This window comes from Narcine bancroftii, chromosome 3 (assembly GCF_036971445.1).
Source record: "Narcine bancroftii isolate sNarBan1 chromosome 3, sNarBan1.hap1, whole genome shotgun sequence".
Classification (NCBI taxonomy): Eukaryota; Metazoa; Chordata; class Chondrichthyes; order Torpediniformes; family Narcinidae; genus Narcine; species Narcine bancroftii.
In genome coordinates this window covers 265,421,931-265,434,060 of record NC_091471.1, presented here as the reverse complement: position 1 = coordinate 265,434,060, position 12,130 = coordinate 265,421,931, and the positions used below count along the sequence as shown (strand labels likewise).

At 42.3% G+C, this 12,130-nt stretch overlaps 1 protein-coding gene across 1 annotated transcript in view; it reads left to right on the top strand.

Moving 5' to 3' along the window:
* Window positions 1–11,787, top strand: part of LOC138756825 (phospholipid-transporting ATPase ABCA1-like) — a 142,288-nt gene extending 130,501 nt beyond the window's left edge. Inside the window, exons 36-40 of the mRNA XM_069923215.1 lie at window positions 1,434–1,603; window positions 3,838–4,015; window positions 7,693–7,808; window positions 7,923–8,067; window positions 11,713–11,787. Coding sequence (XP_069779316.1) covers window positions 1,434–1,603; window positions 3,838–4,015; window positions 7,693–7,808; window positions 7,923–8,067; window positions 11,713–11,787 — 684 coding nt within the window. The remainder of the gene's footprint in view (window positions 1–1,433; window positions 1,604–3,837; window positions 4,016–7,692; window positions 7,809–7,922; window positions 8,068–11,712) is intronic.
* The last annotated feature ends 343 nt before the right edge of the window (window positions 11,788–12,130 follow it).

The following is a 12,130-nucleotide window of genomic DNA, read 5'->3' as shown; positions in this document are numbered from 1 at the left end:
CTAAAATGGATGAGAGGGGGGGGGTGGGGGGGTGGCTTGGGAGGAGGGAGGGGGGGGGAGAAAAAGTCACTGTAAATGTGTGAAAAAGAAAAAGTGTATATCATGGCTATTGTGATTTATGGTGTGAAAAAAAAAATTAAAAAAAAAGAGAGAGACTGGAGGCAGACTAGGAGATTGCTTTGTTGAGCACCTTGGCTCTGTCCGCTGCAATAACATGGATCTTTAGTGGCCATCCATTTCAATTCTCCACCCTATTCCCTTGCTGACGTCCATGGCCTCAGGCACTGCCAGAATGAGACGATCCGCAAAATGCAGGAGCAACATCTTCCAACTGGCCACCCTCCAGCCAGATGGCATTAACATAGACTTCTCTGGCTTTCGTTAAACCCCCTCCACTTCCCCCATAGACTTTTGCACAAACATGATATCCAATTAACACCTTTTGTTGGTCTGGATTTCTCCCCCAGCCAGCATTGTCTGAATTCTGAGACTTTCTGAGATTTCCTGCTTCTGGCCAATTCTGCTTATTCCTTAGAAGGGCTCAGGCCCGAAACATCGGTGATATATGTCTGTCTCCTATGAAAAGACTGGCTGAATTTCTCCAGCATTTCAGTGTGTTTTTACTACAATCACAGTGTCTGCTGACTTCCAAGTTTCATTCAGTTGTGACATGTCCATAACAGAATAACTTGCTTCATACTAACTTAGTTCTCACATAATAAATGATCACGCTCTCACATAATGAATGATCACGTTCTCACATAGTGAATGATCACGTTCTCACATAGTGAATGATCACGCTCTCACATAATAAATGATCACGTTCTCACATAATGAATGATCACGTTCTCACATAATGAATGATCACGTTCTCACATAGTGAATGATCACGTTCTCACATAGTGAATGATCACGTTCTCACATAGTGAATGATCACGTTCTCACATAGTGAATGATCACGCTCTCACATAGTGAATGATCACGCTCTCACATAGTGAATTATCACGTTCTCACATAGTGAATGATCACGTTCTCACTTAGTGAATGATCACGTTCTCACATAGTGAATGATCACGTTCTCACATAGTGAATGATCACGTTCTCACATAATGAATGATCACGTTCTCACATAGTGAATGATCACTAGAAAATGCTGCTGAATTGGCAAAATAACCAGCATCTAGAGCTGAAATAAAGAGAAATTTGGGCATGGTTGATTGAAGTTGAAACCAGTTAACTGTTTTGGCTTTTAAGTTGCCCTTGGGTAATAGTCTGCTGAGCTAACTCATTTATTATTGAATGTACTGTGATATGCATTGCTATTCACCTCTGCTTAACCACTCTGATTAGGTGCAACTGAGTTGTTGCAGGAAGACACCCTAGAATGCTCCAGATACAAGAGAGAAAAAAAACATTTTCCTTTTTGTGTGCAGGTGTGGTTCAACAATAAAGGTTGGCATGCCATGGTGAGCTTTGTGAATGTAATGAACAATGCAGTACTGAGAGCAAATCTTCCACCAGGCAATGATCCGAAAGTGTTTGGGATTACAGCCTTCAACCACCCACTCAACTTGACCAAGGAGCAGCTTTCTGAGGTTGCGATGTAAGTAGCTGGTAAACCCATACAAGTATTAAACTGTGCCAACTGATGCTGACCAAAAACAGATTGGGCATCTAATCTTGCCCCACAGTTGGGACGCTGCAGTTGGTATCAGCCCTCCTTGCCAGAAAGGAAGCTGTTAAAGAATTTTCTGTTTTATTCCAGTGACTCTGGAATCCAGTAAGTGTGAAGATTGGAGAAAGATAAGTTGGCTCATTCATGATGCGTTTTTCAAACAAATATCCTGTGCTGCAATATTGATGAATTTTGTAGTGGAGCAAAGGCCCTTTTGACTTGTGACTACTCATTCTTAAATTGTATACCCATTGTTCAATTCTTTTATGCATGACCAACTGTGTCCCACATTTCCCTTCCATACTAGAGGAGCTTGTGCACATCATCACCAAATTTTTTTTAAAAACGAGCCCCTCAACTCCAACCCTTGATCCCCTCCTCTACGATGAGCACAGCCCCACCTCTGTTTGTCTCTATACTTCCAAAATATTAAACGTTATGGAGCCTCCCAAGTTCCTGCTCATCTTTCCTCGAACTCATTGATTTAATTCCTTTCGTTGGGTTTCTGTCGCTGCCTCCATCTGGAAACAATTACTGTGAGTGTAAGGAAAACTGACAACAAATCCCTGCTCTCTGATTCCCATGTCACCTGTTTCTCAGGACTTCCTTGTATGCATAGCCTTCCAATTCCTCAGCATTTGGATACAAGATGTTCATGTTAAATCCCTTTTGTGGCAACACCCTTTCATATGCTATCACTTCTTCATCTCTGCAGCTCTTCACCAGCTGTCCCCCATGGTGAAATGATGTATTTTAATGGAGAGCCCTGCCTTCTGCTACCACAGCTCCACACTAGATTTCCATCTTGAACTCCTAAAATTAAAAAAAAACTGCAGATTCTGTGAATCTGAGGTTTCCCAGCATTTTCTTTTTCAGAAGCTGAGGCAGCATCTGTCCACTGTGAAAGACGTAATGTTATAGGTCTGGGATCCTTTGTCGGAACTGATTTCCATGTAATTGTTTCTTATTCAACAGATCCTGCCTAACCTGCATTTTTTTTGTTTTCATTTCACATCTTCCTCTTGTCCTTTTAAGACTGTCCACTTTTAAATCTTTGGATCAGTGTCTTTTTTTCATTGTCCTTCCGTGAAACACTTCATGATTTATTCAGTGTTGAAGACACCATGAAAGAATTTATTGATTGGAACTCACCAATTTGTGATTTTTTTTTTAAATTCAGTTGTCATTTTTTTTCAGCTTTTGATGTCCAAATGTATATTAACAATAAAGTAACAGCCAAAGTTATTGCATCCTTGATTGTCTTGTGACAGAGTATATAGAGATGTTTGGGAGATAAACTGGGGAGGTTTGTTACAGCAGGTCACACAGACACTTTAAAACACAGAACTTTTGCAGGAGTTATGCAGAGAGCTCACAGACTCCTGATGGACTGTTATTTGCAAAAGGCAACAATGTCACAACATAGAGCAGCAGCTTTGTCTGGAAAACCAGTTGCTGTCTGGAAGAGCATGTGATCTTTGCAGGCAGAGGCAGAACTGCTTTGCTCTCAGAGTGGGAGGGAGGGAGGGAGTGAGAGAGAGGAAAGACAAAGACTTCGGTTCCAGAGGGACAAGCTGGCAAGCTTTGGAAGATGGCCCAGTCAAAGGAGGGGTCTGGCTGTCTGGTGTTTCCCTTGGAATAGGAGAAACAGAAAGGAACTCTGTGCTGACCTGAAAGAAAGTGGTTATCATCTGGAGAACCCTGAAGGGGGCAAGTTTCGTCAGCAAGACACTGATCAACAAAGGATCAGTTGTGGATGTCCTGGAACAAGGAAAGCTCTCTCTGAAGACCAACAAGAACCTTCCTGAGTGGTAACCATTTACCTGTTAAGCACCAAAGCCTGGTGAACTTTATTAATGTTAATTTCTGTGCACAGTATAAGAATTGCCTGCAGTGAGATTGAACTGTGAACCAAAGAACTTTTCTAAACTTATATACACATTACACACACGTGCACTTAGCGTTAGAAGGGTGTTAAATGAGTCAATAGAGATAAGTTAAAGTTTAATCTATTTTCATGTTCAAAGATAATTAAAAGCAACTTTTGTTTAAGTAACCCTTTGTCATGGTGCATATCTATTGGTGCTGGGTTTTGGGGTCCTCTGGATTTGTAACAGTATGTCTATTTCTAGCGTCTAATGCAACCTCTGCTCTTCTTGCAGGATGGCTACCTCCGTTGATGTACTTGTCTCCATTTGCGTTATCTTTGCCATGTCCTTTGTGCCTGCCAGTTTTGTTCTCTTCCTCATTGAAGAGCGTGTCAGCAAGGCTAAGCACCTTCAATTTGTTAGCGGTGTAAAACCTGGCATTTATTGGCTTGCTAACTTTGCATGGGATATGGTAAGTACAAGTCACATAGGGCATTGCTTGCAGAGAGAAATTGGATTAATGGGCACAATTCTTCTACACATATGCCAGAAGGGAATTTAATATTGGAACAAAGTGTTTGGGGAGTTAAAAGATGTCTGATATAACACTTGTAAAAGGAGATACAATTCTGGATAATTTAAAACCCATCGTTAATCTTCTCAGCAATACAAGGTGATGCTTGAACTATTTATTTTTCTCGTTAACGCTATAACCTGCATTTTGGTCTTACTGTAAAATGATGATTTTATATTTGAACAATCTGCTGTACTCTAGAGAATTTTTTTCCTGGATAGCACAAAAAAAGTTTCTTACTGCATTGACATTGACAATAAAGAATTCAATTAATTTTCAGAGTATTTGGGTTTCGAAAAATTAAGGAATACAACCAAAATTAAGAAGTTTAAGGATACGAATGAACAAAAAACCCTAGGGTTCAAATAAATAATCCCCTGCATGTGCAAATTGAGGAATAAATATCTTTTAAAAAGCTAAAAGAATCTGAGGTATTATAGATGTACCCTCTGAGCACAAGAATAAAAACCAGTGAAGTGTTTCAATTTACAATGATATTATAACCTCATTTATACGTTGAGCATTATATATGCAGCATTGCTTTTTGTTTCTCGTAAGGAGAATATGGAATATGAATTCATCAGGATGAAACCAGAACCTTGAGCTGTGAGAAGGGGCATAAAGAGCTGAGAATTGTTTGTATAAGAGGTGCAAAAGCTGAGGAGATATAATAGAGAATTTTAAAACCGGGAGAAGTTTTGTTGCAGAGAATAATCAATTAGGGAAGAGACTTTGCGGAACAAACCGTTAATGCATAAAATGCTTTGCTCCAGATGCTTACTACTGAAATTATTGTATGAATCCGAGGAGAATACTGCATTCTTGATAAATGAATAAGCTATTGGGGTTAACCAGGTGGTCTTTGTAAAATCCTATTCAGATTTGGATGCAGTTCTTCCTTTATATCTTGATGCTGTGGGTACACGTGCCTATGAAAGGAACCTCTATAGAAGAACGGCAGATTTTATTTTAAATGAGGAGAAAACTGAAAATAAAAACACACTGAAATGCTAGAGGAACTCAGCCAGTCTTTCAATGTTCATAGGAGACAAAGATATATTGTTGATGTTTCAGGTCTGAGCCCCTCTTCAAAGAATTTACAATATATCTTTGTCACCTATGGACACTGAAAGACCGGATGAGTTCCTCCAGCATTTCTGTGTGCTTTTACTACTATCACAGCATCCGCAGACTTTCGCGTTTTACTCAGAAAATTGAAAATCGCCAGATGCAAAGGGACATGGGATTCCTTGTACAGAATAGCCTGAAGATAAACATTGCATGTTAAGACATTGGTGAAGAAGGCAAATGGAATGCTGGCATTAATTTCAAGAGGAATAGAATATAAGAGCAGGGATGCGATGTTGAGCCTTTAGAAGGCACTGGTGAGACCTCACCTGGACTATTGTGAGCAGTTTTGGGCTCCTCATTTAAGAAGAGCTGTGCTGATGTTGGGGAGGATTCAAAGGAGGTTCACTAGGATGAATCTGGGAATGAAAGGGGAGAGTTTGACAACTCTTGGCTTGTATTCATAAGAATTTAGGAAAATGAGGGGGGGTCCTTATTGAAACGTTTCATATGTTGAAAGGCATGGACAGCATAGATGTAGAAAGGTTATTTGTGGGAGAGAGAGTCTAGGACATGAGGACGCGACTTCAGGATTGAAGATTGTCTGCTTAGAATAGTAATGAATAGGAATTAATCTTCAGCCAGAGAGTGGTACACCTGTGGAATTTGTTGCCACAGTTTGTTGTGGAGGCCAAGAAATCAAAGGTTATGGGGAGAAGGCCAGGCAGTGGAGCTGAGTGGGGGGAGGGGAATGGATCAGCTCGTGATCAAAAGCTGAGGCAGACTTGATGGGCAGAAAAGCCTATTTCCTGCTCTTATGGCTTTTGGTCTTAAGTGATTCAGGTTGAGAACATAATGGAATAAGATATTTTTAATTGCTCTTTGATGGAGACAGACTGATAACCAGAGATACTTCTATTTTTTATATTTTATTTACAATTTTAAGTCTTATGACATTAGTTATATCAATACAAACATTGTATAATTAAATGAACCCCCCCCCCAACCTCCCTCATCCACCCCACTAACACCCTCCCTCCTCCCCTACCCCCACCTACAAAGAAAGAAAGAAGGAGATCATTACTAAAAACGACCATAATCAACTTTTTATCTGTGGAAACTGAGACATTCACTGGAGCAGATTGGGAGATCAAATTTTAATACCAAGAGTTTTTAAATATGGGCTCCATACTTTTACAAAGAAATGATATTTATCCCTCAAATTATACTTTATCTTTTCTAAAGGAATACATTTCAATATGCCATATTTGCATTCCTAAAACTAAATCAGATTTCCATGTAATAGCTAAAGGAATTTGAATTAAATTCTTTAGATTTATGCTTTAGGTGTGGACAAGAAATAGGTACTTTTTTTTTCATTCGACTTTGACTTGATGTAAGGTTAAGAATTTTTGGTTACAAGTTCAATTGTTTTTGGAGCGAGTATTAAAAGTAAGTTTAACATTTGATGCAATGTTATTTTTATTTGGCCTGGAAGTCAGCCTGAAGAAAACTGAGGTCCTCCATCAGCCAGCTCCCCACCATGATTACCAGCCCCCCCACATCTCCATCGGGCACACAAAACTCAAAACGGTCAACCAGTTTACCTATCTCGGCTGCACCATTTCATCAGATGCAAGGATCGACAATGAGATAGACAACAGACTCGCCAAGGCAAATAGCGCCTTTGGAAGACTACACAAAAGAGTCTGGAAAAACAACCAACTGAAAAACCTCACAAAGATAAGCGTATACAGAGCCGTTGTCATACCCACACTCCTGTTCGGCTCCGAATCATGGGTCCTCTACCGGCACCACCTACGGCTCCTAGAACGCTTCCACCAGCGTTGTCTCCGCTCCATCCTCAACATCCATTGGAGCGCTTACATCCCTAACGTCGAAGTACTCGAGATGGCAGAGGTCGACAGCATCGAGTCCACGCTGCTGAAGATCCAGCTGCGCTGGATGGGTCACGTCTCCAGAATGGAGGACCATCGCCTTCCCAAGATCGTGTTATATGGCGAGCTCTCCACTGGCCACCGTGACAGAGGTGAACCAAAGAAAAGGTACAAGGACTGCCTAAAGAAATCTCTTGGTGCCTGCCACATTGACCACCGCCAGTGGGCTGATATCGCCTCAAACCGTGCATCTTGGCGCCTCACAGTTTGGCGGGCAGCAACCTCCTTTGAAGAAGACCGCAGAGCCTACCTCACTGACAAAAGGCAAAGGAGGAAAAACCCAACACCCATCCCCAACCAACCAATTTTCCCCTGCAACCGCTGCAATCGTGTCTGCCTGTCCCGCATCGGACTTGTCAGCCACAAACAAGCCTGCAGCTGACGTGGACTTTTTACCCCCTCCATAAATCTTCGTCCGCGAAGCCAAGCCAAAGAAAAAAATTTTTATTAGGGGATATAAAGTCAATTGCTTTAGGGTTGAGATTGACTATGTACCAAATTGAATTTTTACGTTTGGCTTTGGCTGATACTTCTTTCTTGTCATTTCAGTGTAATTATGCAGTTCCTGCTACAATGGTTGTCACCATCTTTATCTGTTTCCAACAAAAATCTTATGTGTCCGCCTCCAATTTGCCAGCACTGATTCTCCTGCTCTTCCTCTACGGGTAAGTGGGCGGTGGTTTGGGGCCCTAAACTACCATTTTTATCACTGGATTATCACAGAAATTTTCCTTTCTGATTTCTGTTTGGTTTCAAGTTGTTTGTTTTCATTCCCTCAGGTGGTCCATCACTCCTCTCATGTATCCAGCCTCGTTTTTGTTCAGCATTCCCAGCACAGCCTATGTGGTGTTGACCTGTATTAACTTGTTCATCGGCATCAATGGTAGTGTGGCCACCTTTGTCCTGGAGCTCTTCACAGACAAAGTAAGATGACGTCTTCCTACCTATCACATAATTCAGAAATTATGATAGGAAAGGCAGTTTAACACAGTAAAGTCCCCAGTATCCCAGAATTCAAGCAACCAGCAACCCAACCAAACAGCAAAAAAAGAGGAAATTAAATAAACAAATAAAAATAAATAAGAATAAATAGAAATTTAAATGAAAGTTTAAAATTGTAAATGTTCTCCAAAGCAACACACAACCTCTTGGGAGCAAACATTCAGCCAGCAGAGCGCCCCAGTCATGCTCTGGCCGCAGCAGCTGTTTGAATAAAGTTGTGATGGTACGGCAACTCTCCCAAAATGTCTCCCTATCCCTACCTAGTAAGTGTCTTTATCTTTATTTGTATTGGGTATATCTGTAATTGGTGGGGGAGGGGGGTGAATTGTGGCAGCAGCGCAGTTGATGTAGTGGTTAGCGCAATGCTGTTACAGTGCCGGAGTTCGAATTTAAATTTTGTAATTTACGGGAATTACCTGATTAAAATTAACTTGATATAATTAAGGGTGACAATACTGACTGTCCAATTACTTTACATTTTGCATTGTTTTTTTTGTGTTTTAAATGGTGTATTCTTAATTCAGGTCTATTAGGCATTGTAAAATGTCTCAGTCAACCAGAAAAGTTGCATATCCGACATAGGTTCAGGATACTGGGGATTTTACTGTACATTGATAATACAGTGGTATGTACCATTGAATTCAGTAAACATATTCAATGTATTGATACTGATAAGGCTGTGTATGGCCCCTCACCCCAAGTCCAAAGCCCGCTGCGCAGCTCAGACGGCAAAGTCCTCCTCAGCGACAAGATCTCCATCCTCAACCGATGGTCAGAACACTTCCAAAATCTTTTCAGTGCCAACCGCTCAGTCCAAGATTCCGCCCTGCTCCAGCTCCCTCAACAGCCCCTAAGGCTAGAGCTGGATGAGGTCCTCACCCAGGATGAGACATATAAGGCAATCGAACAACTGAAAAGTGGCAAAGCAGCAGGTATGGATGGAATCCCCCCCAGAAGTCTGGAAGGCTGGCGGCAAAACTCTGCATGTCAAACTGCATGAGTTTTTCAAGCTTTGTGGGGACCAAGGAAAACTGCCTCAGGACCTTCGTGATGCCACCATCATCACCCTGTACAAAAACAAAGGCGAGAAATCAGACTGCTCAAACTACAGGGGAATCACGCTGCTCTCCATTGCAGCCAAAATCTTCGCTAGGATTCTCCTAAATAGAATAATACCTAGTGTCGCCAAGAATAATCTCCCAGAATCACGGTGCGGCTTTCGCGCAAACAGAGGAACTACTGACATGGTCTTTGCCCTCAGACAGCTCCAAGAAAAGTGCAGAGAACAAAACAAAGGACTCTACATCACCTTTGTTGACCTCACCAAAGCCTTCGACACCGTGAGCAGGAAAGGGCTTTGGCAAATACTAGAGCGCCTCGGATGCCCCCCAAAGTTCCTCAACATGGTTATCCAACTGCACGAAAACCAACAAGATCGGGTCAGATACAGCAATGAGCTCTCTGAACCCTTCTCCATTAACAATGGCGTGAAGCAAGGCTGTGTTCTCGCACCAACCCTCTTTTCAATCTTTTTCAGCATGATGCTGAACCAAGCCATGAAAGACCTCAACAATGAAGACGCTGTTTACATCCGGTACCGCACGGATGGCAGTCTCTTCAATCTGAGGCACCTGCAAGCTCACACCAAGACACAAGAGAAACTTGTCCGTGAACTACTCTTTGCAGACGATGGTGCTTTAGTTGCCCATTCAGAGCTAGCTCTTCAGCGCTTGACGTCCTGTTTTGCGGAAACTGCCAAAATGTTTGGCCTGGAAGTCAGCCTGAAGAAAACTGAGGTCCTCCATCAGCCAGCTCCCCACCATGACTACCAGCCCCCCCACATCTCCATCGGGCACACAAAACTCAAAACGGTCAACCAGTTTACCTATCTCGGCTGCCCCATTTCATCAGATGCAAGGATCGACAACGAGATAGACAACAGACTCGCCAAGGCAAATAGCGCCTTTGGAAGACTACACAAAAGAGTCTGGAAAAACAACCAACTGAAAAACCTCACAAAGATAAGCGTATACAGAGCTGTTGTCATACCCACACTCCTGTTCGGCTCCGAATCATGGGTCCTCTACTGGCATCACCTATGGCTCCTAGAACGCTTCCACCAGCGTTGTCTCCGCTCCATCCTCAACATTCATTGGAGCGCTTTCATCCCTAACGTCGAAGTACTCGAGATGGCAGAGGTCGACAGCATCGAGTCCACGCTGCTGAAGTCACGTCTCCAGAATGGAGGACCATCGCCTTCCCAAGATCGTGTTATATGGCGAGCTCTCCACTGGCCACCGTGACAGAGGTGCACCAAAGAAAAGGTACAAGGGCTGCCTAAAGGAATCTCTTGGTGCCTGCCACATTGACCACCGCCAGTGGGCTGATATCGCCTCAAACCGTGCATCTAGGCGCCTCACAGTTTGGCGGGCAGCAACCTCCTTTGAAGAAGACCGCAGAGCCCACCTCACTGACAAAAGGCAAAGGAGGAAAAACCCAACACCCAACCCCAACCAACCAATTTTCCCCTGCAACCGCTGCAACCGTGTCTGCCTGTCCCACATCGGACTTGTCAGCCACAAACGAGCCTGCAGCTGACGTGGACATTTACCCCCTCCATAAATCTTCATCCGCGAAGCCAAGCCAAAGATACTGATATTGTGTAGAGGATAAAAAGCAAAGCATCTAATATGTGACACATTTTGTACGGCAATTTGTTCATTCCCTCAAGCTGTGACATCACGAATGAAAATGCCTTATTGTTCCCTCAATTCACGGGATATAAATGCTCCTCTAACCTTTTTGAAATCACTGATGTCTTCCTGCAATTCTGTATATTGCCCTGATTACCTCCGCCTTAATGTGTTGATGTTCCCCTCTATTACTGTATCAGTGTCATGTCACTCTCCATTTATTCTGTTGACCATACAATGTCCAGGTGTTCCAGTTCATCACTGGTTTCAGTGCTCTGGTATTCTCCCATATCTCTGTGGACTTGAGTACCTGTGACTCCCCTGAATCAGCATGTGTCAATGAGCTGGCATTGCCTTGTATCAGCAGGTGTGTAAACTTTGTTGCTTCCCCCGTAAGCTGTGATTTCTTCATGTGTCTGAGGGCAGTTGTGCAATTAATTCCCTTTATTAGTGGAAAAACGTGGTTTGAAATTAGTGGTGGCTAGATCCAAGAAGGGAAGAGATTGGGAAAGTATTCCTGTGAGCACTTGATGCTCTGCAATAAAAGGTTTGAATTTACATTTTGTGAATGTGAATGTATCTGAAATGGCAGCAAATCACTGAAATTGTATGGTCAGTGTAGTTTTTCTCTGATTATGGCTGATGAATCTGCTTGGTGTGTTTAAATTTCATGAGATGGTGAATGGTAAGGAAGAAGTTATTTTGGAATGAATACATCTCACCTTAGTTCTTGAGTAAAACAAAAGTTGGAGTCACAAGACCCTCTGAACAGACAGCTCTTGGGCACATTGTTCAACTATCCATGTATATCCAAGAGCAAATCCAGAGGGTGACAGTGAGTTTTAAATGAACATCTTTTGTTGTTCTCTGCCAGCACTTGGTGGATGACTTCCCTCAGCAGACATCAGCCTTCGACCGACTGCAAGCTATTCACCAACAGTCTGACTGAGATCAAATGTCAATCAAGAATGTCTTACATTTGCTTTCTCCAACCCAACCAGCAGCTAATTATAATTATCTACCTCCTGAACAGGAATGTTAGCCAGAATATTAGACGAATGAATTCCTTTCCATTCAACAGTGCTGCAGGATTAACATCCAACTGAACAACCTTATTTGATAAAATAACTCAGTTTTCCATTCTACGTGAAGGAGAGCACATTAAACAATTGCAATTGAGGTTGTGCAAGATACTGGCCTGAAGTGTCACCCTGTTCTAAGACTTGATCCCATTACATTGGACAACAAGTTTTGTTTTTCCAAAAGGTTTTCTCCCTGAAAAGAAAATTGAG